The following is a 27837-nucleotide window of genomic DNA, read 5'->3' on the forward strand; positions in this document are numbered from 1 at the left end:
GTAAAAAGTCAAAATAATAGTCATGTTTAGTCAAGGAAAATAATTTTATATACTGACAAGTTTCTGTAAAACTGGGTGTGTTGTCCTGGAATTAGTGTCTGATTTGTTAAAAGTGTGAATGTTGCAGTGATATTGTAATTTCAGACTAATACAAGAAACCAGCCCTGATTTCAAAGACTTAGTATTTGAGATCCATGGGAATGTTGGCCGGGCATTTAATAAGTTTGTCAGGCCTGGTGGATCCTGCTACTTCAATAAATGCTGATATTAATTGCCATATCTTCCTGTCCTGAGTTTGTACAGGTAATTTGAATAGGCCAGCTTGGGTTATCCCCAGAGTAACTTGAGTGAAATGCAGAATACAATGAAGCACTGGTTAAGACTGATCACTGCAGTTTGCTACATCTCTGGTTCAACTCAGAGCACCAGATGACTTGCAAAGCTTCAGTAAGACCAGGCATGCGATTTAGATGTCCCACTTGTATAATGCCTTATGTACTTGTATGTGTTCCTGAATGGATGTAAGTCTATGTTTATCCTTTGTGTAGATTGTAATGATCTGTGCTTCCTACCTCCTTATTTCATGCGCAGTTGCATATTTAGTGGATAGACGGATGAGTAGTGGAGCAGGTACCTGTTTCCTGTTTCTTCATGAATTACATTGCTTGCGCTAGAGCCTATCGTTCCCTTTCTCTTGTCACTGCATGAGCTGTGCTTCTCCATTTGTAATCTTCACTTATTGTCTCGCTGCTGCTTGTAATAGCTAGCGTACATCTTACTCAACATGTGTATCACTTTTTATTGGGCCCAAACTCAAACTAACTCATAGCTGTGTATTGTGAGTCATGAATACCTAAGCTTTTTAAGTTCCAAAGAACCTTTTCTTTAAATAGAATGAAGTGCTAGATCTAGCTATGCCTAATTGATCTTGTGGAAATAAGGAATAAATGAAATGGTCGTGCAGTGAATTATTGAGTAATTGTTATTAGATAGAAAGCATCATAAACATATTTAATAAGTAGTCTGTCTAATCATAATGATGTAGCTGAGGCATCAGGGAGCAAAATATTATCACCATTATAATTATTCTTTCCTCTTGTTTTGTTCAGTGCAACAGGATTATTTCCTCTGCAGTTTTCAGGTGGTGTTTGAATTTTTCTAAAATGACAGACACCAAATGTTATTTTTAAAACAATTTTTCCCTCTTTTCCTGTGACAGTGTTGAGGTTTGAAAATCTCAAAGTCATGATGATTGTGGCATGAGCCAAATGGCAATTTCATCTCCTGTATTATTCCTTTTAATAGGCAAAAAGTGACTATCGCTTCAACAACAATAACTTTCTAATCATTCACCTTGCTGTTCTATTTACAAAAGGGAGACAAATCTGTAAGGGCAATAATACTGTTACTTAAGGATAGGTTAACATATCAGACAGAGACTCCAGGGCAAATCTGGTGTACCAACGTTTCAAACTGAAACTCTGATTTGTTAGAAAATTTCACTCTATATTGCCATTTTCTTTTTTTTTGCAAGAGTTTACCATTTTGGCAAGAAGAAAAAGAGTATGAGAGAAGGCTAATTTAAAAAAAAACAGCAAGAGATTGTATAGATATTTTAAAGAGAGCTGAATGTTGGTATTATAGAAATTGGATTTAGTGAATTATTAATAAAACAAAGATGAACTGACCTGAAATTTTGATTTGATTTGTTGTAGTCATATGTACCTAAGTACAGTGAAAAGCTTTGTTTTGCATGCAGTGCAGGAAGATCATTGCAAACAAGGGCATATGGATCACAGAGGAGGTGCACAAAACCAGATCAACATTATTTGAAGTTAGAGAGGTCCATTTGACAGTCTTATAACAACAATCTTCACTGTAGTGAAACATCCCAGACTTGGCTGTAAATCAATAAAATTACGATCACTAGGTAAGTGGTACTGAGCAAATTGTTAGTGCTGTTATCTGATAAGTCCACAAAGTACTGCAGATTTCACCCTAAGGACTTAGCAAGTTAGTTCATATGTTAGTTTGAATGTTTAAAAATTCCTTGAGATTGGAAAATAGGGGGGAGATGGAAAGGAGGAAACTACAGGCCAGTTAGCTTGACATATGTTAGAAGTTATTAATAAAGACATTACAAATATGGTACTTGGAGACTTTCAAAGTAATCAGGCAGAATCAACACTTTTTAAAACGAAAATATATTTGGTCAATTTATTGAAGTTCTTTGAGAGGAGTAACGTTCTACAGATAATTAGGATCTGGTAAATCTTTTGTATTTAAAATTTCCACAAGATATTTGATAAGGTTACTGGAGAAAATAAGGGCATGTGGTGTAGGAGTATGGATAGAAGACTGGCTAGGAAACAATGTAGGCATAAACTGGTCATTTTAAGGTTAGAATGAGTGGCTTGCCACAGAGATACAAAAGATTGGTTGGTGTAGACAGAAAAGCAAGTTGTGAAGAGTAAGCGAGGCTACAAAGAGATATTGATATGCACAACTGAATGGGAAAGATCAGGCAAATTAAGTATAATGTGAGAAAATGCAATATTTGGCATTTTGGCAAGAGTTTCAAAAAAAGCGTTATGTAAATTGCAAGAAACTGCAGAGCTTTAAGGTACAGGTGGATCTGGGTTTCCTCATGCATGAAACACAGAATGTTCGTATACAGATACAGCAAGCAATGAATAAAGCTAATAGAATGTTACTGTTTTATTTCAAGGAGAATGAAATGCAAAAGTAGGGTGGATATGCTTCAGTTATGAAGGGCATTGGTGAGGCCTCATCTGGAGTAATGTACATGGTATTGGTCTCCTTATTGAGGGAACAATGTAACTGTTTTAGAAGTAGTTCAGAGAAGGTTTGCTAGATTAATGATCTGAGTAGGCATGTTGTCTTTTGAGTAAAGGTTGGACAAGCTAGGTTTGCATTTGCTCCAGTTTAGAACAAGAAATCTTGACAGAGTGTGCAGAATGGATATTCCTTTTTGTAGAAGATTGTAGAACTAGTGGTAATTGTTTAAAAATAAGGGGTCACCCATTTAAGACAAAGATGAGTTTTTTAAATTTGCAAGTATTTGTGGATCTTTGCTCCTGCCACTGAAGGGATCAAGAAGGTAAAGATCGATTCTTGACAAGCAAAGGGGTGCAGGGTTGTCATGAATATCTGGGAATGTGAATGTTGGAGCAGGCTTGAGAGGATGAATGGCACATTCCTGCTCCTATGTTATATGATCTCGATTAGTCTTACAATGACAGGAGGTGCGGCTGAGATTGGTTTTACAATGAATATCTGACTGCATTGTTTAATGATCTAGTTGTTCACGACATTTACAATTAAATTGTTACGTATAGTTATAGTTATTTATTTAGTTATAGTTATCTATTTTGTTAAACTGCAGGGTAATAATCTGTTAGATTGGCCCTTAGACATTAAGTATCTATGAAGCATAAATTAATGAGCACTGAGATAACATGATTCTACCATATATAGGCATGCATATCACTACAAGCTATAGTTTGAACCATCTAGTTTGGGTTGTCCTCAGCTACTACAGTAAATGTGTACTTTAGCAATGTGCCAGGATGATTCAAAAGCTTGTCAGACACCTTACAATATTCATTACATTAACAAACATTTTAAGATAAACATTATTACATTATCTCCAAGTTAAGTTGCAACAACCAGAGACAGAGACAATCTTAACAGAATCATTGAAATTATATCTTTTCTGTTTCTACCAGTCTTCTGAGAATCGATCAACACGATCAGGCACAAGAATATCCTGAGACTAATCACAGTGAACTCAACAGCTATTTTCTAAACAACAGAGAAGAGCGTTTTAGGTTAAAAGTTCTAGTGCTGACATATTACCCTGATAGCACAGTGGTAGAAGAATCACAGGTTCTATCACTGCAGTTCCTAACTGGTCAATGGAAAGTGCCGAGAAGTATAGCACATCCCCAGAGGCAAGGATTCAATGGATCCAGGATGTTATAAAGTCACAGAGATATACAGCACGGAAACAGACCCTTCAGTCCAACTCAACCATGCTAAATTAATCTAGTCTCATTTCCCAGACCAGCCTATTCAGCCTCCCCCTATAGCTCAAACTCTCCAAACCTGGCAACTAATAGAATTATGATCACTTGATCCAAAGTGTTCCCCTACTATCCCTTCAGGCACTTGCTCTCACTTATTACCCAAGAAAAGATCAAGTTTTGCTCTTTCTTTGTACTTCATGGTGACTTGATAATAAGAGGCAAAAACATGGCAGTAGGTTACCTCCTGTACACTCGCCATATGAAATGACAAAGAAACAAATTGGAGGTAGGGTAGGAAGGAAAGAGATTGTACTGCTTACAGGTAAGGTTTTCAGAGGTGCAACAACAGTAACTCTGATTAGAAAATGAATGTTTTATGCAAATGTCAATGTGCTTGCTTAAAAAATGCACATTGCAATCCTGGACTCTTGCTCTGCAAAGGTATGTGAGATACTGCTATGGTCCTGGGCTTGAATCTGCACGTGAAGACTGTGAAACAGTATCATTATTCACTCGCATGACAGACCTGTGAAGCTCCATCAAAAACTGAATGCATGACATTTTTAAGTACTGCTGCAATGGCATGTCACAATTGTGTTTTGCCCTATACAAAGAGTAAAATGTGGTATGGGTGCCTGTAGAAAACATGACAATGGGTGCCTCCTAAGGCCCATTGAACAAACTCCTTCTGGCTGCCTTCATTGCCTGATGTTCAGCATAAGGTTCCTGTGTTCAATGTAGATGACTTGTTAACAATAAAATGAGTTTACATAACATACTGGATTTACCAAATTACAACATGAATTGTCCCTCTCTTTCAGTGGCATCAGCCAGTATGACTCGGTTGGCTCGTTCTCGTACAGCCTCACTGACCAGTGCCAGCTCAGTAGACGGACACCGTCCACGAATCTGTACTCAAACCAATAGTAGTGACAGTGTGGGCCAGGTAACTCAGAACATCTCACACACTATGGAGGTGTCTTGCTAAAAGGTGATGGAATATACAATGTGGCTGTACTCCCCCACATAGTTCTTGATATTACTCTTGGTATGGAAGCAGTTAAGATATAAAAGAGTAGAGATTGCTTCACTCCTTTGCAGTGTAGCAGTCTGTGATTTTCTAGTCTAACAATTAAAAGGCTGTCTACAGCATTTTTTCCTGCATGATTGCAATCATTGTGAGTTTTATTTTGATAGTTGCCTGAGCCTCTCCAACCTGTTAGCAGGTCTTCATGAGTCCTGCATTACTCCAGCCAATCATTGCCATGGTACATATTAGGGACTGTGCCAATGTAATAGTATTCAGTTATTTGTTTAACTTGTGCAATGGGAAAGCATCATAGTTTGAGCTGTTTAAATGTGGAGACATTTCCTAGTTAACTAACTGTTTTAGATGTTCTTTATGCTTTCTGTACTACAGGGTGCAATAAGCTGCTCTATTCACTGCAGATGTAGTGAATCAGGCTCCATTATTAAATGTTTTGTAGATACTTTTATTCTCTCTTTCCTTCAACTTCAGTTTGTAAAATTATAAAATGAAGAGGTCAAGGTTTGCTGTGAGTTTCGTGTTCTGATCTTTGTGATAATCGTAGTGCTGTTGAGGTACTTTTTTGCATACAATTTATCCTTTGTTGTGGTTGCTGTTAATCTAATACTTAACCACGGCTGTGAAACCACTATCACTATTAATGTACTTAATTACAATGTTTAAGAATGTAATAAAATCAACATGGAACAAAAATAATTTCTTTCTTGGCCTTCCTTTTGATGGCAAGGGGAAGAAGTCGAAGGTGGCAAAGTAGACAGTGAAGAAGGTTTTCTAAGATAACAAAGGGATCTTGATGAAATGGTTCAATGGGCTGAAAAATGGCAGATGGAGTTCAATTTGGGTAAATGCAAGATACTGCATTTTGGTAGAACAAACAAGAGTATAGCTTATGCAATTAATGGTAGGGCCTTGGGTAGTGTTGTAGAGCAGAAGGACCTAGGGGTGCAGGTACAAAATTTTTTGAAGTTTGTATCACACATAGATAGGGTGGTTAAAAAGGCATTTGGCACGCTTAACTTCATTGCTCAGTCCTTTTGAGCATAGGAGTTGGTAAGTCATGTTCATGAGGCCTGTTCTGGTCGCCCAGTTATAGGAAGGATATTATTAAGCTGGAGAGGGTTGAGAAGAGATTTAACAGGATGTTGCCGGGTATGAAAAGTTTGAGTTATAGAGAGAGGCTGGATAGGCTGGGACTTTTTTTACTGGAGCGTAGGAGGTTGAGAGGCAATCTGATAGAAGTTTATAAAGTAATGAGGTATAGATAGAGTTAATAGTAGTTGTTTTTTTCCCTAGGATGGGGGATTTTTTTTTAATAATATATTTTTATTCAGAAAAAATAGATTTTTAAATATTACAACAAATACAAAACAATGCAATTCAAAACAGTACAAAACTAAACCCAAATAATAAAAAAATTCCCCAACCCACCCTCCTATATGAATGTATAAACCTATATAGAGAAATATAAAATTAAAAAAACCTAAACTAGCTATTTAACTAAATAAATAAATACCTAACAACAAACAAATAAATAGTAATAACTCAGCCCAGCCAAACAAAACACTCATACATTCACAGTTCCTCCTCCCTGGATAGTGGGACTCAAGAAACACAATCGTTATGGCTATATAAAAGCCCTTGTTAGTATGGCAGATAAATCTGTGTCCAGGTATTTCAAAAACGGTTGCCATGTTTTGTAAAAATTCTCAGTTTTGTGGTGTACCATATTTGAGAGAAAATCCAGGGGAATATGCTCCATAACAATCTTCCGCCAACCCGACAGACCTGGGGGTTTTTCGGATATCCAACCAAGCAAGATATTCTCCTTGCACAGAACGTAAGAATATTGAAAAGCTTTTTCTTATGCGCGTCTGCAGGTAATACAATGGGTAGGCCCAAAAGGAGAGAAATAAGGTCCTTCTCCACCCCTACACCTAAAATCCTCTCCATTGTACCCACCACAGCGCTCCAATATGTTTGAAGCCTGTCACAAGACCAAAGACAATGGGTAAGAGTGCCTGTGCAGACCTTGCACTTGGGACATGCTGAAGATACCCCTGGTTTAAATTTTGACAAATGGTCTGGGGGTAAGTGGACCCTGTGGAGAATCTTCAACTGTAAAGCATGGGTCCTATTGCAAATTGATATCATCCTTGCATTCTCCCAAATATCCTCCCATGCCTCTGAAGAAACTTCAACTCCCAGCTCTCTTTCCCACATCTTGCAGAGTCGATCAGACTCATCTGAGGTGGCACCCCCCAATTGGTAATATAAAGTACTGACAGAGTGTGTACTCTTAGCCCTTAGTACTCCTCTTTCTATGTCAGATTTTGTAGGGATCAGCCAAAAGTGTGGCCTTTTTTTTGAATAAAATCCCTAATTTGAAAAAAAACAAAAGCTCGTACTTCCGTACTAACCTGATCGAAGGACAAAATTACATCTCCCTCAAATAAATCACCCCGGCAAGATATACCCCTAGCTGCCCAATGTTTAAATCCTAAATCTATCATACCAGATTGAAAATCCGGCATACCCACTAAAGGTGTAAACAAAGATGTTTTGCCAATATTACCTTCCCTCTGCCGAATTGCCCTCCATGCTTTAACAGTATTGATGACTATTTGGTTATGGCAATATTCCCTAACTGTCTCACCTTGTCCAAAAACAGCAAACTGGTAAGGGGGCACCTTGCCTGGAAGGCTTTGATATCTAGCCATATTGAAAGAGGGTCCCCGCAAACCCAATCACTCGCGTAGGTCAAAAGCGAGCTTAATTGGTAATTTTTAATGTCCAGAAGGTCTACTCCCCCCAAACTGAGGCAACTGCAGTTTGGCTAATTTAATGAGGGGCTGTTTACGGTGCCAGATAAAGGAACTGAACCAACCATTCAGCCTCCTGAGTGTTTGTTTATTGAAAATCAGGGGGAGCATCCGTATAGGGTATAGCAAACGAGGGAGAATATTCATCTTAATAAGCGCTATCCGACCCAACCATGAGACTGGAAGTGCCTCCCATCTTTGGAGATCTTGTTTAATTTTTTCAAATAATTGAGTAAAATTGGTTTTGAACAGCCAATCCAGAACTGGAATAATGAATATGCCCAAATACACAACCCCCCTGTGACCACCTAAGTGGAAATCTATAGTCACTCAAGAGCCAACTCTTTCGTAAGACCACCCATTGGCATAGCATCTGATTTAGCAAAATTAATCTTATACCCTGCAAAAGCGCCAAACGAGTGAATGCATTGTATCAGGCAAGGCACTGAAACTGCTGGATTTGTCAAGAAAATTAGAACATCGTCTGCATATAGCGAGATCTTATTAATTTTGACCCCACTTCTGGAGCTGATATATTGAGATCCCCACGAATAGCCTCTGCCAACGGTTCAATCACCAACGTAAAAAGTAATGGTGGAAGGGGACAGCCCTGCCAGCTGCCCCTAGAAATATTAAAATTGCTTGATCGTACCCCGTTGGTAATGATCGCCACGAGAGGTACACTGTAGAGAACCTTTACCCATCTTATGAAAACTTCGTCCAGACCCAAACCGGTCTAGAGTATAGAAAAGGTACGGCCACTCAACTCGGTCAAATGCCTTCTCTGCATCTAAAAAAATCACCAATCCCTGTATTGACTGCTGTTGGCAGGCTTGAATTATGTTAAGCAGTCTCCTAACATTATTGGAGGATCTGCAACCCTTTATGAAGCCCGTCTGATCCTCTTTAATAATAGAGGGCAACACAGTCTCCAGTCTTAACGCGAGAGCCTTAGAGAGGATCTTAAAGTCCACATTTAAGAGTGAGACGGGCCTGTATGAAACACAGTCTTCCAGATCCTTCCCTTTGTTAAGGATAAGTGAAATACTGGCCTCTCTCAGAGATGGTGGGAGACAATCATGACTGTATGAATCATTAAACATATTCAGCATTGGGCCTGACAGTATACTTATAAATTCCTTATAGCATTCACTGGGAAATCCATCAGGACCGGGCACCTTTCCACTCTGAAGCTGCCTCACAGCTTCCTGCATTTGCTCTGATAGTGGGGCATTGAGAAAGGACTGTTGTTCGGGAGTCACACCTGGGAGCTTCAGATCTCTAAAAAAGGATTCCATTTTGGCCTGCCCCTCCTCACAATTCTTAGACTGATATAACTTAGAGTAGAATCTCTGGAACGCCACATTAATCTTTTTAAAATCATATGTTAGGTTCCCAGACCTTTCCCTAATCGCTGTAATGGTTTGTGAGGCACTTCTCTTTCTGGCTAAGTATTTGCCTGGCTTGTCACCATGCTCGTATAACCTTTGCTTTGCAAAAGCCAGCTCCTTCTTTGCCATCTGCGTGAGTACGGACTTTAGTGCAGACCGCAGTGCCGTAATCCTCTGTAGTTTGACCAAGGGTCTGTCAAAATAGGCCTTCTCGGCTGCCTTCAACCGTGCTTCAAGGAGATGTTGCTGCTCACCCTTCTGTCGCTTCCTACTGGTGGAATATGAACTAACTAACCCCCTGACATAAGCTTTGGCAGTTTCCAAGAGAACAGATGAGCTATCAACCGAGCCTATGTTGATGTCTAGGAATGCCCAAAATTCCCTAGAGAAATACTTCACAAACTTACTGTCCATGAGAATAAAGGGGTCCATTCGCCAGTACCTTGAATCCACTGTAACATCCTTAATCTTAACCATGAGGTACACTAGAGCATGATCAGAGATGGCAATATTACCAATCGTACAGGATGCCACCAGATCCAGGGTTACCACAGGGGTCAGAAAAACATCAATCCTCGTGTGACATCTATGCGGATTGGAGAAAAACGTGAAATCCCTACCTGTAGGGTGGAGACACCTCCCGACGTCCACCAACCCTAATTTTCCACACAAACCCAATAACTGTTTAGTTTGTGCAGAGGGTATCGAGGGACCTTTAGGCAACCTGTCTACTGTGGTGTCCATGAGGCAGTTAAAATCTCCCCTTATAATGATGTGCCGAGACCTCAGACATATCAGTTTAGAAAAAGCATCTACCAAGAATTAAAGAGGATGACCTGGGGGACAATAAACATTTAAAATACCATATTCTTACCATATCAAGGCTTTAAGAATTACAAACCTCCAGTATGTGTCTTTTATTTAAAAAAGATTTTTCCTAACCAATAAAGCCACTCCCCTACTTCTGGTATTAAATGATGAAAAATAAACTCAGTCAAAGCCATTCTGCTGTAATTTCAGATGCTTCTTGTCATCCAAATGTGTCTCCTGTCACAAAGCAATATCCACCTTCTCCTTTCTAAGACTCAAGAGTACCTTCTTCCTCTTAATTGGTGAGTGACTTCCCTTGATATTCCAGGTACACCATTTAATCAAATCATTAGCCATAATCTTCTGCAATTACATTTAAATTCCAGAGAGGAGGAACCCAAACCACAAATTGCTGAGCCTTAGTATCGCATGGTCCACCAAATATAAAAAACTACATAAACTAAAACCACTACATTTAACAAACATACAAAATTATTAAGAATAAAAAACACCAAAAACCAGAAAACAAACCAACCTATAAAGCGCCAATAGCGTTGAATAGGGGAACTCACCCCCTGCCCGGAGGGGGCAACTACCTGTCCCAAACTGCCCATAAATAGGCATCTAACCATCTCAACCACCTTCACTTCTCCCAGCTAGAGGTGCATCACAAGCACAAGGTAAAAAGAATAAACACTCCATAGAATATCAATATGAATAAAAAAACATTTTTTTATAAAAAAAGGGAATAAATACCCCACCCATCCTTTGGTATGTCCTAACTTAGAAATTTAAAATGTACATCTTAACCACCGCCAGACATAGTTTGAACCAAATTATTATCAATAGAGGGAAAAAAAAGGGGGAAAAGCAAAGCTCCAACCGGATTTCCTCCATTTCTTTTACAGAATGATAAACGTGTACCCAAGCAACAATATTTATACATACTACAATTGTTTAAATTAGGTTAGTTTGTCCATAAAGTCTCTTGCCTTCTCCGATGTGTCAAAGAGATGCATGGATCCATCTAAGGTGATCCAAAACACTGCTGGATATCTCGGAGTACTAAATCCCAAGCTCCCTCAGTCTTCTCTTGACACCATCATACGATTTTCGTTTCTGGATCACTGCCACTGAAAAAACATGATCTTAGATCCCTCGTAAATTTTGGCTTTTGGATCCTTCCCATGGAGTCTGGAAGCCTCCATGACTCTCTCCTTATCCCGGTAATGATGGAACCGGACCAGGAAAGGACGAGGGTGTTGACCCAGACCCGACCTCCACACTGCGACCCGGTGAGCCCTCTCTATCTTCAATCCTCTCATGCCAGTCTCCAAGTCAAGGAATTTCGGAAGCCAATCTTCAACAAATTCCACAGGCCGCTCACCTTCCTTACCCTGAGGCAGACCGATGATCCAAATGTTTTTTCTCCTGCCCCTGTTTTCAAGATCATCCACTTGGTCATGCAAATTACGAACCTGCGTCTTCAGGGCTTGGATCCCATCCTTGAATGAACTGGCATCAGCTTCCACCACTGTGACCCTGTGCTCCACCTCATCCGTCCTCTTCTCCAGGTCTCCCAGCTGCTGCTCATGCTTCTGCAGCATGAGAGAGACTGGAGCCAGTTTCTCTTCAATCTGTTTCCCCAGCACCTCGCGAGATTTCGAGAGCTGGTTCACCCGGTCCTGGAGAGTAATCGGCTCCGAGGATGCTGCAGGCTGAGCTGTAGACCCGGCCTCGGATGCTCCTCCTCCCTTTTCAGGCATTTCTGGACAGCTGAAAATACAGGTAAGTCAATTTTTAAATGTTTCTTGGGGCTCCACAATCTTTCCAACGCCCCAAGAAATCCTGACGACCTGGATTAGGGGGTTAAAGGACCATCCTGCTCCTGCTGCAATGCGAAGCTCTGCAGTGTGATCTTCTCAGATCGCCGTCATCTTAAATCCCCCCCCGGATGAGGGATTTTAAGACTGGGGGCACATTTTTAAGGCGAGAGGACCGAGATTTCAAAAAAGACATGAGGCAAATTTTTACACAGAGGGTGGTTCACGGGTGGAATGAACCTCTGAGGAAGTGGTGGATGTGAGTACAATTACAATGTTTAAAAAACAGTTGCCGAGATACATGAGTAAGCAGGTGGGGATAGTTTCGTTTGTGATTATGTTCAGACAGAAGGGTCTGTTTCCATGCTGTATGACTAAGTTACTGGCTCAGGGTTTGTCACCATTTTTCTGCTGAAAGTTTTATATAATACCCTCCTCCATACACACACAATATTGCCTACCCTGGGAACAATTCTGTAGAAAGACTACCTCCATGAAGTATCAGAAAGTGACCAACTAACATTGGCTAGAATTTGTGCTGAAGGCTAACACAAACTTTCCACTGTTTTGGGTGCTTGGATTCAACTCTCTGCCTTACTGTTTTCCTAGCTTATATTAATGAATTGAGGATTGAATGGGAAATTTTCCTAGTTTATGCAAGTCCCTTGATGGATCAAAGTATAATACATTGCCATGCATGTCCTGTGTTCAATCAGAATGACGACTTATACTATCCTTCTTTGCAGTCTGATTTTCTGCAGAGTTACATATGCTATTTCCAAATCTATAGCTGGCACTCTGGTCTACCACTTCATCACTTCCTGTGATTACCTCAGCTAGGATAACAGTCATGGATAGGCTAAAATTTCTCAGTTGAACATTAATATGGAAGAAATCGTATTTACATTCATTAAAAGGTTTGTGCTTTATAACTGCCAGTCTCCTCATCTACAGTTTGCAAAGGCTGCATGTGCCCGTACAGAGAACACTTCCACTTGTCTGACCAAGACAACGTATTGCAGGTATGAAACCGTTACTTGCCCACCTTCAGCTAAACTTTATGGCTACCCCACTCATACTGCTGCCAAAATCCTTTCTCAACTATACCTTTACTCTAGACCATATTTTTCCTGAAGAAGGGCTTATGCCCGAAACGTCGATTCTCCTGTTCCTTGGATGCTGCCTGACCTACTGCGCTTTTCCAGCAACACATTTTCAGCTCTGATCTCCAGCATCTGCAGTCCTCACTTTCTCTCGCATATTTTTCATATGCCTTCTTCAGTAATTTCCCAAATTCATCCTCTGTAAGTCTGAAATTCTGTGCTGTTCCACACAAAGTTCCATTTCTGCGTGATTTAGTGATTTACATTGGTTCCTAATCACTAAAACATTTCAAAATATTGCTCCCATTTACCTACTTGTTACATCCTGCTTTTTTGTGTCTCTTTGATCATCACATTCTCTCTTCTCTGTTCTAATATTGATTGTAGAATTTACAGCACAAACCCTTATTTAAAATCCCTGTGCCTCTCTCTCTATGCAGTTAACTATCATCACAATACCTGTATATGCTTCTGATTGGTCATCCTCCTATTAATGTAATTTATCCTTAGTTTTCTGCTTTGGGGAAGTGACTAAATGCAAAGTTGACTATCCAAATAACTTAATGTAGCATCCTCCCAACAAGCAGAGAAAGCTCTCAACTCACCTTGACAGGATTTAAGAGTTCTGATGCAGTAAGTGTGCAACCCAATCGAAGCTCAATTCTTCTTAAAGCTCATTAAAACTGGGCATTAGTCAATTTTCTGAATATTAAATTTCTTTCTTCTCAACTCTCAGTACTTGACAGCCCCACCCCTCCTCTTATTCATCTCTCAGCTCCCTTCCTCAATCCCCTCCATATCTCTGATGAAGGACTTATGCCCAAAACGTCAACTCTCCTACTCCTCGGATGCTCCCTGCTGTGCTTTTCCATCGCCACACATTTTGATTCTGATCTCTAGCAGCTACAATCCTCACTTTCTCCTCCTCAGTACTTGATTTTCTATGTATTCAGTTGATGAAAGACAGAACAATAGAAGGTCCAATTAATAGATCACAAATTTCAATTCAAATCACAGATGACAGCAAAGAGCCTATTACTTAAACATCATATATTTTATTGCAATTTACTAAAAGGTAATATTTACAAATGTCAACAAAATGAAATACAAATTGCCTTACTTCAGGAATAAAAGAAAGATTTTCAATTATATGGCATCTTCCATAACCTCAGGTGGCACCTTACACTTTACAGCCAAGGAATTACTTTCCTGAACTTCATAATGCAGAAAATATAAAAGCCAAATTTTGCTTAAAATGATTCAATAAAGTGCTATAAACAGATTACTTTTTTTGTAATGCTAGTGGAATGTCAGTCAGGACACCAGAGAGAACCTTTCAATTCATTGACATAATGTAATAGATCGTTTATGTCCCATGTCGTCTCACAGTACTACACTACCTGCCCTGAAATGTTTGCCTAGATTTTATGCTCTGGAATCAAGCCTCACTCCAAAGAACACAGCTTTTTGCCTCAGAAACAAGAATGCCATCAGCTGAACAATGACTGACAATATCTTGGAAAGAATTTACTTGTAATTCTGACACAACTGATTAGATATTCAGAATGGCAGGTAGCAAGAATGGCTAAGGCCATTGTTTGGAGCTTAGAGTGTCTGGAATTGCACAGGGAATGGTGAGGATGTTGCAATATTTTGAGGTTGGTTAAAATGGTTGTATAGAATAAGCCTAGTTACAGAATATGATTGGATAGCAGATAATTAATATTGCAGTTAGGTGCAAGATACGAAGGATAGTTTGGAGTAGAATAGGGATAATAAAATAGGAAATAGGTGTGAAGAAGTGATTGCTATTGCAATGTGGCAATTTAGTTGGGATTACAGGATTGCAGATATGTGGGTAGTTATTGAATAATATAAAATATTTGATATAGATAAAATATATCAAAAACAAATCAAGCATATAGAGGGTGAGAACAAAGGACACAAAAACAAGAGGTCATATTGGGTAAGCAGAAGTTAATGCTAGTCGTACTGTATTATCAGTTTATTGTAGGTGTTAATAACTTAGATGTGGTTTAGTTTCAGTCATTGGAATTCTCCACGCTAGAGCCACGCAAGTAGATGTGATGTTGCTTCAGTCACATCAGTGTTTACTTAAAAACAATTATAGCCAGTTTGGGAACCTGTTCCCTGCTTATTATTTTGGAATAGCATGGTGTCATAACTATGCAAAGTTATCTCACTGTTTACAAATTTAAAAACACATATCAAGTAAGAAGGTATATGATCAAACATTGCCTTATATTGGTCTAGTTGCATTTGGATCACATGGCAATATTATCAGAATTGAAGACCTTTGTATGTTCTTTTGACATTGCATATACAAATGCACCATGTTCTGTAGCTGTTTGATTTCCAAACTGACAATTCAGCAGGATTGATTAGTAGTCTGTATACTGGTTTTATTATTAATTTTAATACAAAATGTCAAAATAATTTATCTCTAGTGTCTGAACTTCTTTGTATTCACTTGTAGGCATTGGGGAATAGCCAGCATTTATTACCTATGCCCAGATGCCCTTGAGAAGGTGATGGTCAGCTGGTTTGTTGAACTGCTACAGTCCACGTGCTGTCGTTTGAAAATTTATACAAAAATTAATTTAGTAGGTTGATTCAATAGTAAATAAGGGTGAAGGGAAGATAATGAGTATGAACTGAAGAGGCTACATGTAGGGGTAGGAGGGGGAATTGAGAGTGTGAACAGATGTTCGAAGTAAACCACATCTATTTAATTTCTTAACATTTTGTGGCACATTTCAAATCCTATATGACCTTCTCTATAGCTTTAGTTTTCTGGTACTTTACTCATTTATACCACGATATCTAGAACATAAGATAGTTAAACTCGAGATATACCAGCTGACCCAGCTGGATTTGGGTGCGATGGTTTGGAGTTGATACAGTCAACTTTGCATATATTTGCACTGCCTGTGTGCCTTGTTACTGTTTATAAACCAACTCTAGTTCTACTATTGCCTTGGTCAATACCTCTGAACTTCTCAAGACAAAGTGCTGCCAGCACGCATAATTTTGAAAAGAGCACTGACATTATTATTTTTGATTGCATCTCGACACGCAGAGATCACTTGGGTCTTGGGCTTCCCAACTGGAAAATAATAAAACAAAACATATTGGACAATGAAAGGGCTTCAATACACCAAGAACACTTCTAATTAAATAGTAACTAGGTTCACTCTCCACAACCATTTTAACCAACTTCAAAATATTTTACCATCCTTACCATTCCCTGCACAATTCTAGACATTCTAATTTCCAAACACAGTACTAGTCAGCCAATAGCAAAAGCTTATACTCTATAATATGCAAAAATATTCAATCTTATAAATCGGGTCTCTTGGTATTCTGAAGATGGTTCTGACAAACTATTCCCTGCTAGCTACACATTTAGTAGTTGACCGAATCAGCTGTAGACTCAAAAGACCAGAAATTCTTTGCATTTTTCACCTTGAAATGAATAGTACTTTGTATTATACATTAAATCAAATTCAACAACAGGAAAAGGAATTCGGTCCACTCAAATTTTTAATTCCAACAGGTCTCAATTTATTAGGTTTTCAGAGTATTCCTAACCCAAAACTCTGTTGAATCAGATTTACCCAGCTCCCATTGGAAACTTAAGATGGGGTCAGTGAGATTTTTTTTTTGTTTTAATTTTCTGTGCACAACAGTCACAGAGAGTTAGGTACAGCAAAAAAAAAAGATAACAATTCACACCACCAGATATTTGCACCTTTTGATTCCTATTAGTTATTTTTCTAGACATTCATGCTTACTATAAAAGTCACTTTATTACTCTTTAACTCACCTCGTAGGCGTCCTGCCCTCTGTATTGCCTGATTCACTGCTCGCAGACAAGTCAAAAGTTCAGTATGATTGTTACAGCGAATCTTGTAACCATTTATCAAATCTCGATTTAAGTCAAAAAGTTCCATGTATCCTTTCTTCATACTTTTCCTAAACAAAGCAAGAGAAGAGTTCAGAAATGATAGAGAGCTTTAATTTGAATTCTTTAAAAGATGTGGGTCCTCAGCATAACATTTGTCTTGATATATCCAAAAGATATTAAACTACATATGGTATATGCATCCTTCAGATAAATAATGTTTCATAGCATTAAAAAATGTTGCAATGGACAATGTCCTCCCCTTGTATCCTTGCCTTGTTGAATTGACGATTCATTGCACATCTTTAATTCATTCCCTCTCAGTCCTTCAAATCTGTGAACCCTCAGGACTTCCACAAAAGTTAGTCTTTTAAATCTCAGCCTCGTCACTTAAACATTGCTTCATGATTAATGCTGATATTTTTCTAAACTTTTCACCATCGATACTGCCCTGCGGTATGAGCCTTGTCTCTTTACTTGAGGGATAGAGCCAACAAGCAGGCAGGTCACACTGGACTTGCTAAATGAGTCTGATTTAACTAATAACCTGACAGTAATATAAAAATATCCAAAGATCATTACATAACCAAATTCTATGATAAATGGAAAGTAACACTATTATTAAAATCCTAGATTTTGGGGAGATTAATAATAGTAAGCTAGTCAAAACTGCTATTAGGTAAATCAACAGAGGAACACTGGGAATACAGGTGCGCCCCCCCCCCCCCCCCCCAAGTGGGTGAAACGTTCCAAGATCTACCGCAGATGCTTGAAACCACGGATAGAAGCGACCTTATCATTTAAATGGAAAATTTAGCTCCCCAGCAGCCCCAGGGAATTATTTCTGGAATGTTCAGTGTAATATTTGGGGCCATGGTAAACCATGGATAACTGAAACTATAGAAAGCGAATATGTGGATATAGGGGTTCTACTGTTATTCCAAAATAACAACTTAATACAGGATCAGTATATAACACAAAGTAATAATAGTTCAGTTTTCTAAATTAAGCAACCATGGTCAAATTTAGAGAAATTTGAGCAGATTAAAGAGCCAACACGGATTTATAATAGGAAAATTATAGTGCACAAACCCAATCAATTTTTGAGGAAATAATTAAAGCAGTAAACATGGCAATATTTATGGGTGTAACTTCTAAGAACAGATGGCATTCTGGAAGGTTATGTATAAGCGAAAGTTCAGCCCTAATTAAATTGATGGTAAAGATTTGATCTGGCTAGGGATAATGGTCTTCATCTTGAACAGGAAGAATGAGAATAGTAGTGACTCTACATGCAGTGGCTTGAACTATTCAATATTTATCAGTTAGATAACACAACAAAACAACCATATACAAAAGTTGACCATGACACAAGGACTAACTGATCCAGATAAAATATAAAGATACAGAAGAATGGATTGAAAGAGTGCACAAAGCTATGACAGATGAATTTCAATAAAGATACATTGTGATCATCAATTTTGGATCAAGAAAAAAATAGATTTGAGAATGTTTTACAATGGTAAAATGTTAGGAACAATGGAGCGTCAAAAAGATTTAAAGAATCCACATACACACATCACTAAAAGGTTAAGTACTAAAAATAATTCAAGTATACTAATGGTTATTTTGACATTTGTGTTCACAAGGCCAGACTTTATAAAGAGAGACAAGAAGCAATGGATACTGTCTCAATTAATAATGCTAAAGCTGAGATCAATGAGTATAAGCTGACTGAGATTTATCACAGCAAAGGGAACCACGCCAGTAGGACAAGGGAAGGTTGGTCAGTCAGGCAACAGGAACTTGCGTGGACAAGTTAGCCCAATAGCAACACCTTTAACTAAGAAAATCACTGAAGCTTGATGGGCCAAATTAAACTTTCCTTTCTTGCAGGAGCTGTTTGTACGTTTCTATTCATGCGCTCTTTTCAGGGTTACTGTACAGTAATCAGCAACATCAAACGTGGTTGAATTTTCCCTTTGTCACAAGCCTAATGATATTGCAACCAAATGTAATATGCCCAATGTTGCCCTCGTGGACACCAGATAATTTAAAACAGACAAGATTTGGACCAGGACCATGTGGCCAAGCACTAAAATGACTGGTATATTTACCCATTGAACTAAGGATGCTTCAGTAAAGTTATTTCAGACAGTAAATCTATAACTTACTTTCTCACCTCCAATCATTCACCTGCAGTTGGTGATACAGAGAATTTCAAACTAGCTCATATTTCTAGGCAAGAGACAGAATTACTTCAAGGTTTGAATACCATGATTTGCACCTAAAGATGTATCAGCATGTGGTCTTGTAATCACTGTTCAGCTATGTTTGTTTATTTTTAACCCCCTGTATCTTATTAAATAATCATTTAGCACCATCATATCAGTTACTCACATGTCTCCCATTAGTCGTGCATCCTCTGCCCGGACCATCAAACTACGGACTAGGTTGGAATGATCGGCCATCTCAGCTGTGAGCTTTTGATGTACAGAATGGTAGTCATCCACCTGCCGGGATGGAGTCGTACAAATCAGTACATTGAGCAAGCCAATTCTCCCACTGTCAAAACAGTTGTGTTTCAGAGACTAAAAGGTATTGAAGATTGAATCAAAATAATATCAATAATTGAGTCATTATTGTTTCTCCTAATCTGGCTTTTCCAACTCCCAGATGGGTAATAAAGTATACAAGGCAAACCCACATAGCCTTGAATATGGGAGTTTCTTTGTGCTTTGTATATATAAAAGGAAAATATATTCATAACTAATTTCTGAACTGACAGCACCAGGGAGCCAGGTTCAATTCCACCCTTGGTGACTGTGTGGGATTTGGACATTTACCCCTGTCTTCATGGGTTTCTCCTCACAGTGGAAACCTGGGGTGCTCTGGTTTCCTCCCACAGTCCAAAGATATGCAAGTTAGGTGGAGTGGCCAAGCTAAATTGCCCATAGTATCCAGAGATGTGTAGGTTAAGTGGATTAGCCATGGGAAGTGTTGGGCTACAGGGATAGGTTAAGTCTGGGTGGGATACTCTTCAGAGGGTCAATGTGAACTCATTGGGCTGAATGGCTTGCTTCCACACTGTAGGAATCATATGATTCTATTAACACCTCAGTTCTTACTATAGGTCAGGCATTAGGTGAGGATTAGCTGGGTTTAGGATATTTAGACTTTGTTCAATAAATAATATACTTTCATATGTAGCTTTCAGAGTGGGAGTAATTCATTATTACGGAAACAAATCCTGGAAGCAAGTTCTGGTGCAAGGTCACATTGATACTTTGAACCACATTTCCTTTATGAAGAGGAAGAACAGAACCTGTGAGAAATACTATTTCTGAAGAACATTTCAGCATTTACAGCTTCATTTCAACTTCTGTTTCTGTTTCCTTTTCCTTTCTGTTTCCACCCTGCAGGCACTCTGCCTCTATTCCTGATGAGGGGCTTTTGCCCGAAACGTCGATTTTCCTGCTCCTCAGATGCTGCCTGAACTGCTGTGCTTTTCCAGCACCATTCTAATCTAGAATCTGGTTTCCAGCATCTGCAGCCCTTGTTTTTATCTATGTAGCTGAGGTGGACTGGACAGGACTACTAACTAGTGGGAGGCTAGTGAGATCTCTATGCCACAAAGCAGACATGCTCCCTTCAAAAACAAGAATGGTACTACCAAATTAGATCCCCATGGTTGTCTATGACAATGCAAGGGAAGACTAAACACAAAAAAAAAACTTATGACAGTCACTAAACCTCAACATTGCAGATGTCTAAAGGAGGTGTAAAAAGTATAGGGATCAAGTAAATTAAGGAATTAGGAAATCAAAGAAAGGGCATAAAAAAAATCAGAAAGGAAGATAAAGGAAAACCTAAAGATGTTTTACCAGTATATAAAGAGCAAAAGAATAGTTAAGTAAAAAAGTGGGACCTATCATGATGAAAAAGGGAAATCAATTGAAGATGCAGAGCATATTTTTGTCTCTGTATTGACAAAGGGAAAGGATGATTGTAGATATATTAATCCTAGAGGAACCATATGAAAAGTTGGACAAAATATCATAAAAAGCAAAGAAATGTTAGAGGACTAGGAATCCCTGAAAGTGGATAAGTCACCAGGCTGGATGGATTGTTCCCTAGTAGGTGCTCTTCTCTAGACACATGCAAGGTGGTGGAGGGCTGGAGGAATATAATTGTGTTTCTGTTGTTTAAAACGGTATAAAGGAAACACAAAACAATCATACGCCAGTTAGTCTTTCTTTGGTGGTGGGAAAATTGTGACAGTCAATCTTGAGAGAGCGGGTAAAATGTTACATAGGCAGACATGGACTAATCAGGGATACCATGCTTTGTTAAGGGAAGGTCATGCCTTACAAATTTGATTGAATTCTTTAAGGAAATGATAAGGAGGATCGATGAGGATAGTGCAGTGGATGTTGGCTACATGGGTTTTAATAAGGTATTTGACAAGGTCCCAGATGGGAGATTGGTCAGAAAAAAAACACGTGGGATACAGGGTAATGTGTCGAATTGGATCCAAAGTTAGTTTAATAACTTAAGCTGCCTTTGACGAATGGAAAGCTGTTTCAAGTGGCATTCCACAGGGATTGATGTTGGGACCCTGCTGATTGTTTTATACATTAATGATTTGGACTGGAATGTTGGAGGTGGGAACAATAAAGAAATTTGCAGATGACACAATTGGATAGTATAGAGGATATAGATGAAGTGGATGTGAATATATTGAGATGGGTAGATGAAGTGAGAGATCTTGGCATGCAAGTCTACAAGTCCTAAAAGGTAACAGTACAGACAGATAAGGTTGCAAAGAAGTCATATGGAATATTCTCTATTACTGACAGAAGTACAGAATACAAAAGTAAGGAAATAATGATGAAACTGTGTAAGACACTGGTGAGGCCACAACTGGAGTAGTGTGCGCAGTTCTAGTCATCACATTACAGGAAGGATGTATTTACTCTGGGGAGAGCGCAGCAAAGATTTACTAGAATGTTGCCAGGGCTGGAGAATTATAACTACGAGGAGAGATTAGAGGGGTTGGGGTTCTTTCACTTGGATTGGCGAAGGCCGAGGGGTGACATGATTGAAGTATACAAAATTGTGATGGGTAGACGTAAAGTAGAAGAAGGAAACTGCTTCCCTTGGCTCAGAGTTCAAATACTAATATCTAGATTCAAGCTAAGTTGCAAAAGGATTAGAGGGCAAGTCAGGAAAAACATTTATTACACAAGAGGATGGTGGGTGTTTGAATTCACTACCTGAGTTGGTAGAGGAGGCAGAGATCCTAAATTCTTTTAAAAAGTACCTGGATCTCCAATTTAACTGCTGTAAGATGCAGGGTTATGGGTAGTGTGCAGGAAGGTTGGATTGAAAAGGGCATCTGGGTGTCTTTGGGTCAGCATGGACAAAAAAGGCTGAAAGGCCTGCTTCTGCATTTATCATTTCTATGGTTCTAAAGTAGATGTAGAAATACATTTACAGCATTCTAGCCTGACACATATAATCTGTTTGTACTTGTTATTGAAACCAATAGGCTTTCACACAGACAAGTACAAGTGAGGAATGGAGAGCTACTTGTTCCAAAATTCAATCAATTACTCAATCTCTCAAATTTTTGTGGTGTGTTGATGAATGCAAGTTACATGCTTTAGTTCTGCCACAGTAACTAAACAACCTTCATTACAACAACATAAACAACTGGAATTATAGGCAGAACTACCTATCAACTGCCAATCATAAACGGGCCATACTGCATAGTTGAAACAACATAATGTAGTTTAAAGCTAAGTATGAGTATTTCAATAAAGCTTTATCATAATAAATTTTGCCTTATTTATATTTTAGCCTCAATTCAAATTATGGCCATTCCATCGGCATGCATCATACACTTTATTTTAGAAAGGCCTCTAAGTAGCTTCAAAGGAAATCAATATTCATATAAGCAACAAGTGGTATGCCTCTGAAAGTTCCTCTTAAAAATAGTTTTGACCACCTATTTATTACATTTAACTTTTCTTTCTGGATAAATAAACAAGTGTAATTTTCAGAAACTGCCAGTTCATGTTTAGAAAAATCTGTCTCAAGTAACGGTTGTGAAAAGTGGAGGAATGTAACAACTGAATTAGGGGATTGACAGACAAATAATTCAGCTGATCCGTTTGGTGCATTCTAAAAAAACTTGAGTTTAAATGAAAAAAAATTTTCCTCGTGAAATATTAACAAAGTGATCCATGATGTCAAATGCTCCTGATGATGTTGGTTGGCATGCCTGTATATGGAAGTTAGTGGATAAACATTGCACCTCCCTGAACAAGTATTTGACGCAGCTCTTCAAAATAAGCTGGGAAGCCTGCTTCCACCTGGAGATCTTCAATGGCCAAGAAAGATGCCATGGATTGGATAAGTTCACCAGCAAGGTCAATGTCCTCTGTTCTGATGGTGACCTGTTCATTGGAAACAAATGTCAAATCATCAAAAACAGGCATCTTCCAAAATCAGGTAGGAAGGAACAAAGTCATGTCATTTCATGTAATCCCCCTTACAATGACAGCACTCTCCAGTCCTCTGCTGGGAAGATCTGAAGGTTTGTCTCAGCAGCAGTAAAAAAAATTAACAAGAATCAATTCCAAATGTTCACTAAAAAGTTAAAATGCAACAATAAGAAAGTTCACTCCTCCAAAAGAAAGTTGCACCCTCAACCTAACTATTATAATCTCCCTGGTGAGATGAACAACTACAAATGAATTCAACAAGAGGACAAATCCCACTACAAGAGGCGAAAGATACAAGGAGGATCTCGTGTTAATAATAAAAATTATAATGTTCAGCCTTGACTAAATGTATCAATCCCATCTTGAGGAGCGACCAGTATGAAACTGAACACTTTCATACAGTATTCCTTCTTCACAACGTAGTTATTCTGTTTGCCTTCAAACTAGGTCTTATCTAAACACTGACCCGATTCTTACAAGTTAATTCATAAGACCCTAATTAACCTTCAGAGGAGTTTATTTTACACAGAATACTATAGCATAGAAGGAGGCCATTTAGCTTATTGTGCTTGCTTTGTGAAAGAGCAATGCACTCAGTTTTGTTACCTGGCTCTCTCCCTGGACTCCTGCAATTTACTTCCTGTAATTATTTGTCTTATTTCCTTTTGAAAGTTGTTATTGAATCTGTTTTCACATTATTTGTATTACAATTATCCCAGCATTACTGCAAGAGAATTGACAATCCTTTTGTATGCTTCCTTTAACCCTCTCTGCTTCAATATGTACAATTTTACTCCTCTGTGCAGCAAAATAAATCTCCAGTTCTGCGAGGGAGAGGAGAAAGTGTGAGAATGAACAATTGTAGGAGGAATAGACAGTCACTTCTATGGTTGCAAACGAGACTCTAGGATGCTATGTTCCTTCCCTGGGGCTACAGTCAAGGATGTCTCAGAGCTGCTAAAGAACATTCTGGAAGGGAAGTGTGAACAATCAGGGGTTGCAGTACCAATGACTTAAATTTAAAAAAGAGATGAGGTCCTAAAAACAGAATATGAGGAGTTAAGAAGTAGTTTGAAAGATAGATCATCAAAGGTAATGATCAGATTCCTGAGACATTGGAAACAAAAACAAAGTGGCTGCAAAAATTCAGCAGGGCTGGCAGCATTTGAGAAGAGAAATCAAATGTTTCAAGTTCTTCTTCAGATCACCAGGCCTGAAACATTAATTTTGATTTCTCTTCACAGATGCCGCCAGACCTGCTTAGCTTTTCCAACAACTTCTGTTTTGTTTCTGACTTACAGCATCCGCAGTTCTTTTGGGTTTTATCTTGGGACATTGCAACTGGTTCTGGGCAAGGTACAGTACAAACCAGAAGCCAGTACAAACTTGACAGTCACATGTGTGCAGGACGGGAACTGAAATCCTAGGGCAAGTATTTATTAATGTGGGTATGGCAGGTTTAAGCTAAATTAGTGAAGGGATGTGGGAACCTAAGCAAGGTGACAATGCAAAGAGAAACAAGGACAACAGTAAAATGGAAAACGGTAGACAGGTTAATCAAGGGTGTGAGGAAAATAGGGCCACAATACAAAAAGTTAGGTTGATTAAAAATGCAAAAAGACAATTCTGCATCTTAACACACAAAGCATTCAGAATAAGCAGATGAATTGACAGGACAAATCATGTAAATGGAGTGATCTTGTAGCCATTATACATAGATACAAAATCAGAATTGGAAACTCAACATGCAGGAATATTTGACCTTTTGGAAAGAGAAGAGGGAAGGAAAAGGTGATGGGGTAACACTGTTGAGTTGAAATTAGGATAGTTGATAGAGATGATCTAGGCTTGGATGATGTTGAGTCCATTTGGGTGGAGATAAATTACAGCGAGGGAAGAAACCACTGATAGGTGTAACATATAGACCTTCAAACAGTAGCCACACTGTAGGAAAGGGTGTAAATCAACAGCTAATCAGGGCATGTAAGAAGAATACAGCAATAGTTATGGGGAATTTTAATCTTCATGTTGATTGGAAGGGTATACAGGACAACAAATTCACAGCGCATTAAGGATAGTTTCCTCGGGCAATAGGTCATGGAGTCAACCAGGGAAGAGGCTATCTTGAATCTGGTAATGGGTAATGATGCAGTTTAATAAATGACCTGACAATAAAAGATATCCTAAGAAGTAGTGATCATAACATGGGGCGACACAGTGGCTCAGTGGCTAGCACTGCTGCCTCACAGCGTCAGGGACTCTGGTTCGATTCCTGCCTGGGGCAACTGTGTGGATTTTGCACATTCTCCCCTTGTCTGTGTGGGTTTCTTCCGGGTGCTCCAGTTTCCTCCCACAATCCAAAGATGTGCAGATCAGGTGTACTGGCCATGTTAAATTAACCATAGTGTTAGGTGCATTAGTTAGGGGTAAATTTAAGAAAGGGAGTGGGTCATGGGTGGGTTACTCTTCGGAGGGTCAGTGTGGACTTGTTGGGCCGAAGGGCCTGTTTCCACATTGTATGGAATCTAATCTAATCAATAATATGATAGAATATAAAATGAGTAACTGGGTTTGAAACAAATAATTAAATAAAGGGAATTACAATGAAATGAGGATAAGAGTTAGCTAAAGTGGACTGGGCACATACCGGAATGACAGTAAGCAAGCAGTGGCAGATAAGGAGGTAATTCCTGACTTTCTGCAAAAATATATCCCTCTAACAGAGGGATAAACCAACTATGGCTAACCAAGGAAGTTAAGAAGAGTATAAAGTTGAATGAAAAAACATCAGGAGGCAAAAGTCAGTGACAGCCCTAAAAATTGGGATAAATTCAGAAGCTGCCAAAGGAAGACTAAAAGGATAGTAAAGACATAAAATAAATTATGAAGGTAAACTAATGAGTAGTAACAATAACAGCTTCTTTAAATACATAAAAATATATTTTTAAGAGGAAGAGAAATGTCAAAGTGAACATTAGCCCCTTAGAAAATGAATCTGGAGAGATCGTTTTGGGGAACAAGGAAATAGCAGAGGAGTTTAAAAGTTATTTTGCACCAGTTTTTACAGTTGAAGATACTTCAAACATCCCATTAGTTCTAAAGAATATGGGAGAAATTACATACCATCACCAGAGAAGTCGTATTCAAACAAACTAATGGATCTAAAGACAGAGAAGCTCCCTGGCCCTTATAACATTCCTCCCATGACCTTAAATTAAGCAGCTACAGATCTAGTAGATGCATTGATTGTAATTTTCTAAAAATACTTGGATTCTGGTAAGTACTAGAAAATTGGAAAACTGCCAAATGTGACACCACGTTTCAAAAAGAGAGGCACAGTAAGTAACTACAGACTGATTAGTCTAACATCTACTATTGATAAAAGTGTTGGAATCAATTATTAAGGAAGTACTGGCAACATATTTGGAAAAAATATAATCTAATCAAGCAGTGTCAGGAAAGGGAAATCATGTCTAATATTCAAGTTTTTTGAGGAAGTCTCATTCAGAATAGATAGAAGGGAACCAGCAAGTGTGGTGTATTTGGATTTCCAGAAGGCACATGACAATGTCTTTAACGAAAGGTTAAGTCATAGGATAACACTCCATGGTATTGGGGGTAGTATATTAATGTGGATAGAGAATTAGCTAATGGACATAAAACAGTCAGAGGGGATATGGAGTCCTCTTCTAGGTTGGCAACATTAAACTGTTGTGGGGGTGTAAGAGGTACACAGGGATCAGTGCTGGGACCACAACTATTTGCAATATATATCAATAACTTAGTGGAAAGAAGCAAATGTAACTGTAGTCAAATTTGCAGACAACACAAAAAGGCAGGTTGTGGGTGAGATACAACATTTTAAAAGATACCAGGAGGTTAAGAAAGTGAGTAAAAATTGGCAGTGGAGTATAATGTGGGAAAATGTGATGTTCAGTTTGGAAGGTAGAACAAAAAAACAGAATACTATTTAAATGGAGAAAAACTGCAAAAAGCTGCAACACAAAGGGATTTGGATGTATTTGTGCATGAATACAGAGAGCTAGTATACATGTGCAGCAGGTAATCAAGAAGGCTAACGGAATGTTGGCCCTGATTTCAAGGGGATTGGAATACTGTAGGGAGGTCTTATCACAACTTTACCAGATGCTGGTGAGACTACATCTGGAGCACTCTGAGCAATTTTTATCTTTTTCAGGAAAAATGTTATTTCTTTGGAGGCTGTTCAGAGAAGATTTACAAGGATGATCCCCATATTGAGGGATTATCTTATGAGCAAAAGCTAAATAGGTTGGGATTCTACTCATTGGAGTTTCGAGTAAAGGGAGGTGGTCTCATTGAAACATAAGATTCATAAGGG

The 27837-nt window shown here is 38.7% G+C and overlaps 2 protein-coding genes across 8 annotated transcripts in view; one reads left to right on the forward strand and one right to left on the reverse strand.

Annotated features, from left to right (window-relative positions):
- Positions 1-5793, forward strand: part of ndrg4 (NDRG family member 4) — a 185254-nt gene extending 179461 nt beyond the window's left edge. For 6 of the 7 annotated variants that reach the window (XM_087996053.1, XM_043707294.2, XM_043707293.2 and 3 more), the window contains 2 exons: positions 592-630; positions 4871-5793. In XM_087996053.1, coding sequence (XP_087852179.1) covers positions 592-630; positions 4871-5037 — 206 coding nt within the window. In that variant the 3' untranslated portion in view covers positions 5038-5793. The remainder of the gene's footprint in view (positions 1-591; positions 631-4870) is intronic. The other variant, XM_043707292.2, reaches the window with a different exon arrangement.
- Positions 5794-14078: 8285 nt separating this feature from the next.
- bbs2 (Bardet-Biedl syndrome 2) overlaps positions 14079-27837 on the reverse strand; it is a 76386-nt gene continuing 62627 nt past the window's right edge. Inside the window, exons 15-18 of the mRNA XM_087996052.1 lie at positions 23291-23429; positions 19369-19480; positions 16891-17039; positions 14079-16170 (exon numbers count right to left, since the gene is read on the reverse strand). Coding sequence (XP_087852178.1) covers positions 16064-16170; positions 16891-17039; positions 19369-19480; positions 23291-23429 — 507 coding nt within the window. The 3' untranslated portion in view covers positions 14079-16063. The remainder of the gene's footprint in view (positions 16171-16890; positions 17040-19368; positions 19481-23290; positions 23430-27837) is intronic.

This window comes from Chiloscyllium plagiosum, unplaced genomic scaffold (genome assembly GCF_037043375.1).
Source record: "Chiloscyllium plagiosum isolate Xiang-an unplaced genomic scaffold, Cpla_swu_hap1 HiC_scaffold_17, whole genome shotgun sequence".
Classification (NCBI taxonomy): domain Eukaryota; kingdom Metazoa; phylum Chordata; class Chondrichthyes; order Orectolobiformes; family Hemiscylliidae; genus Chiloscyllium; species Chiloscyllium plagiosum.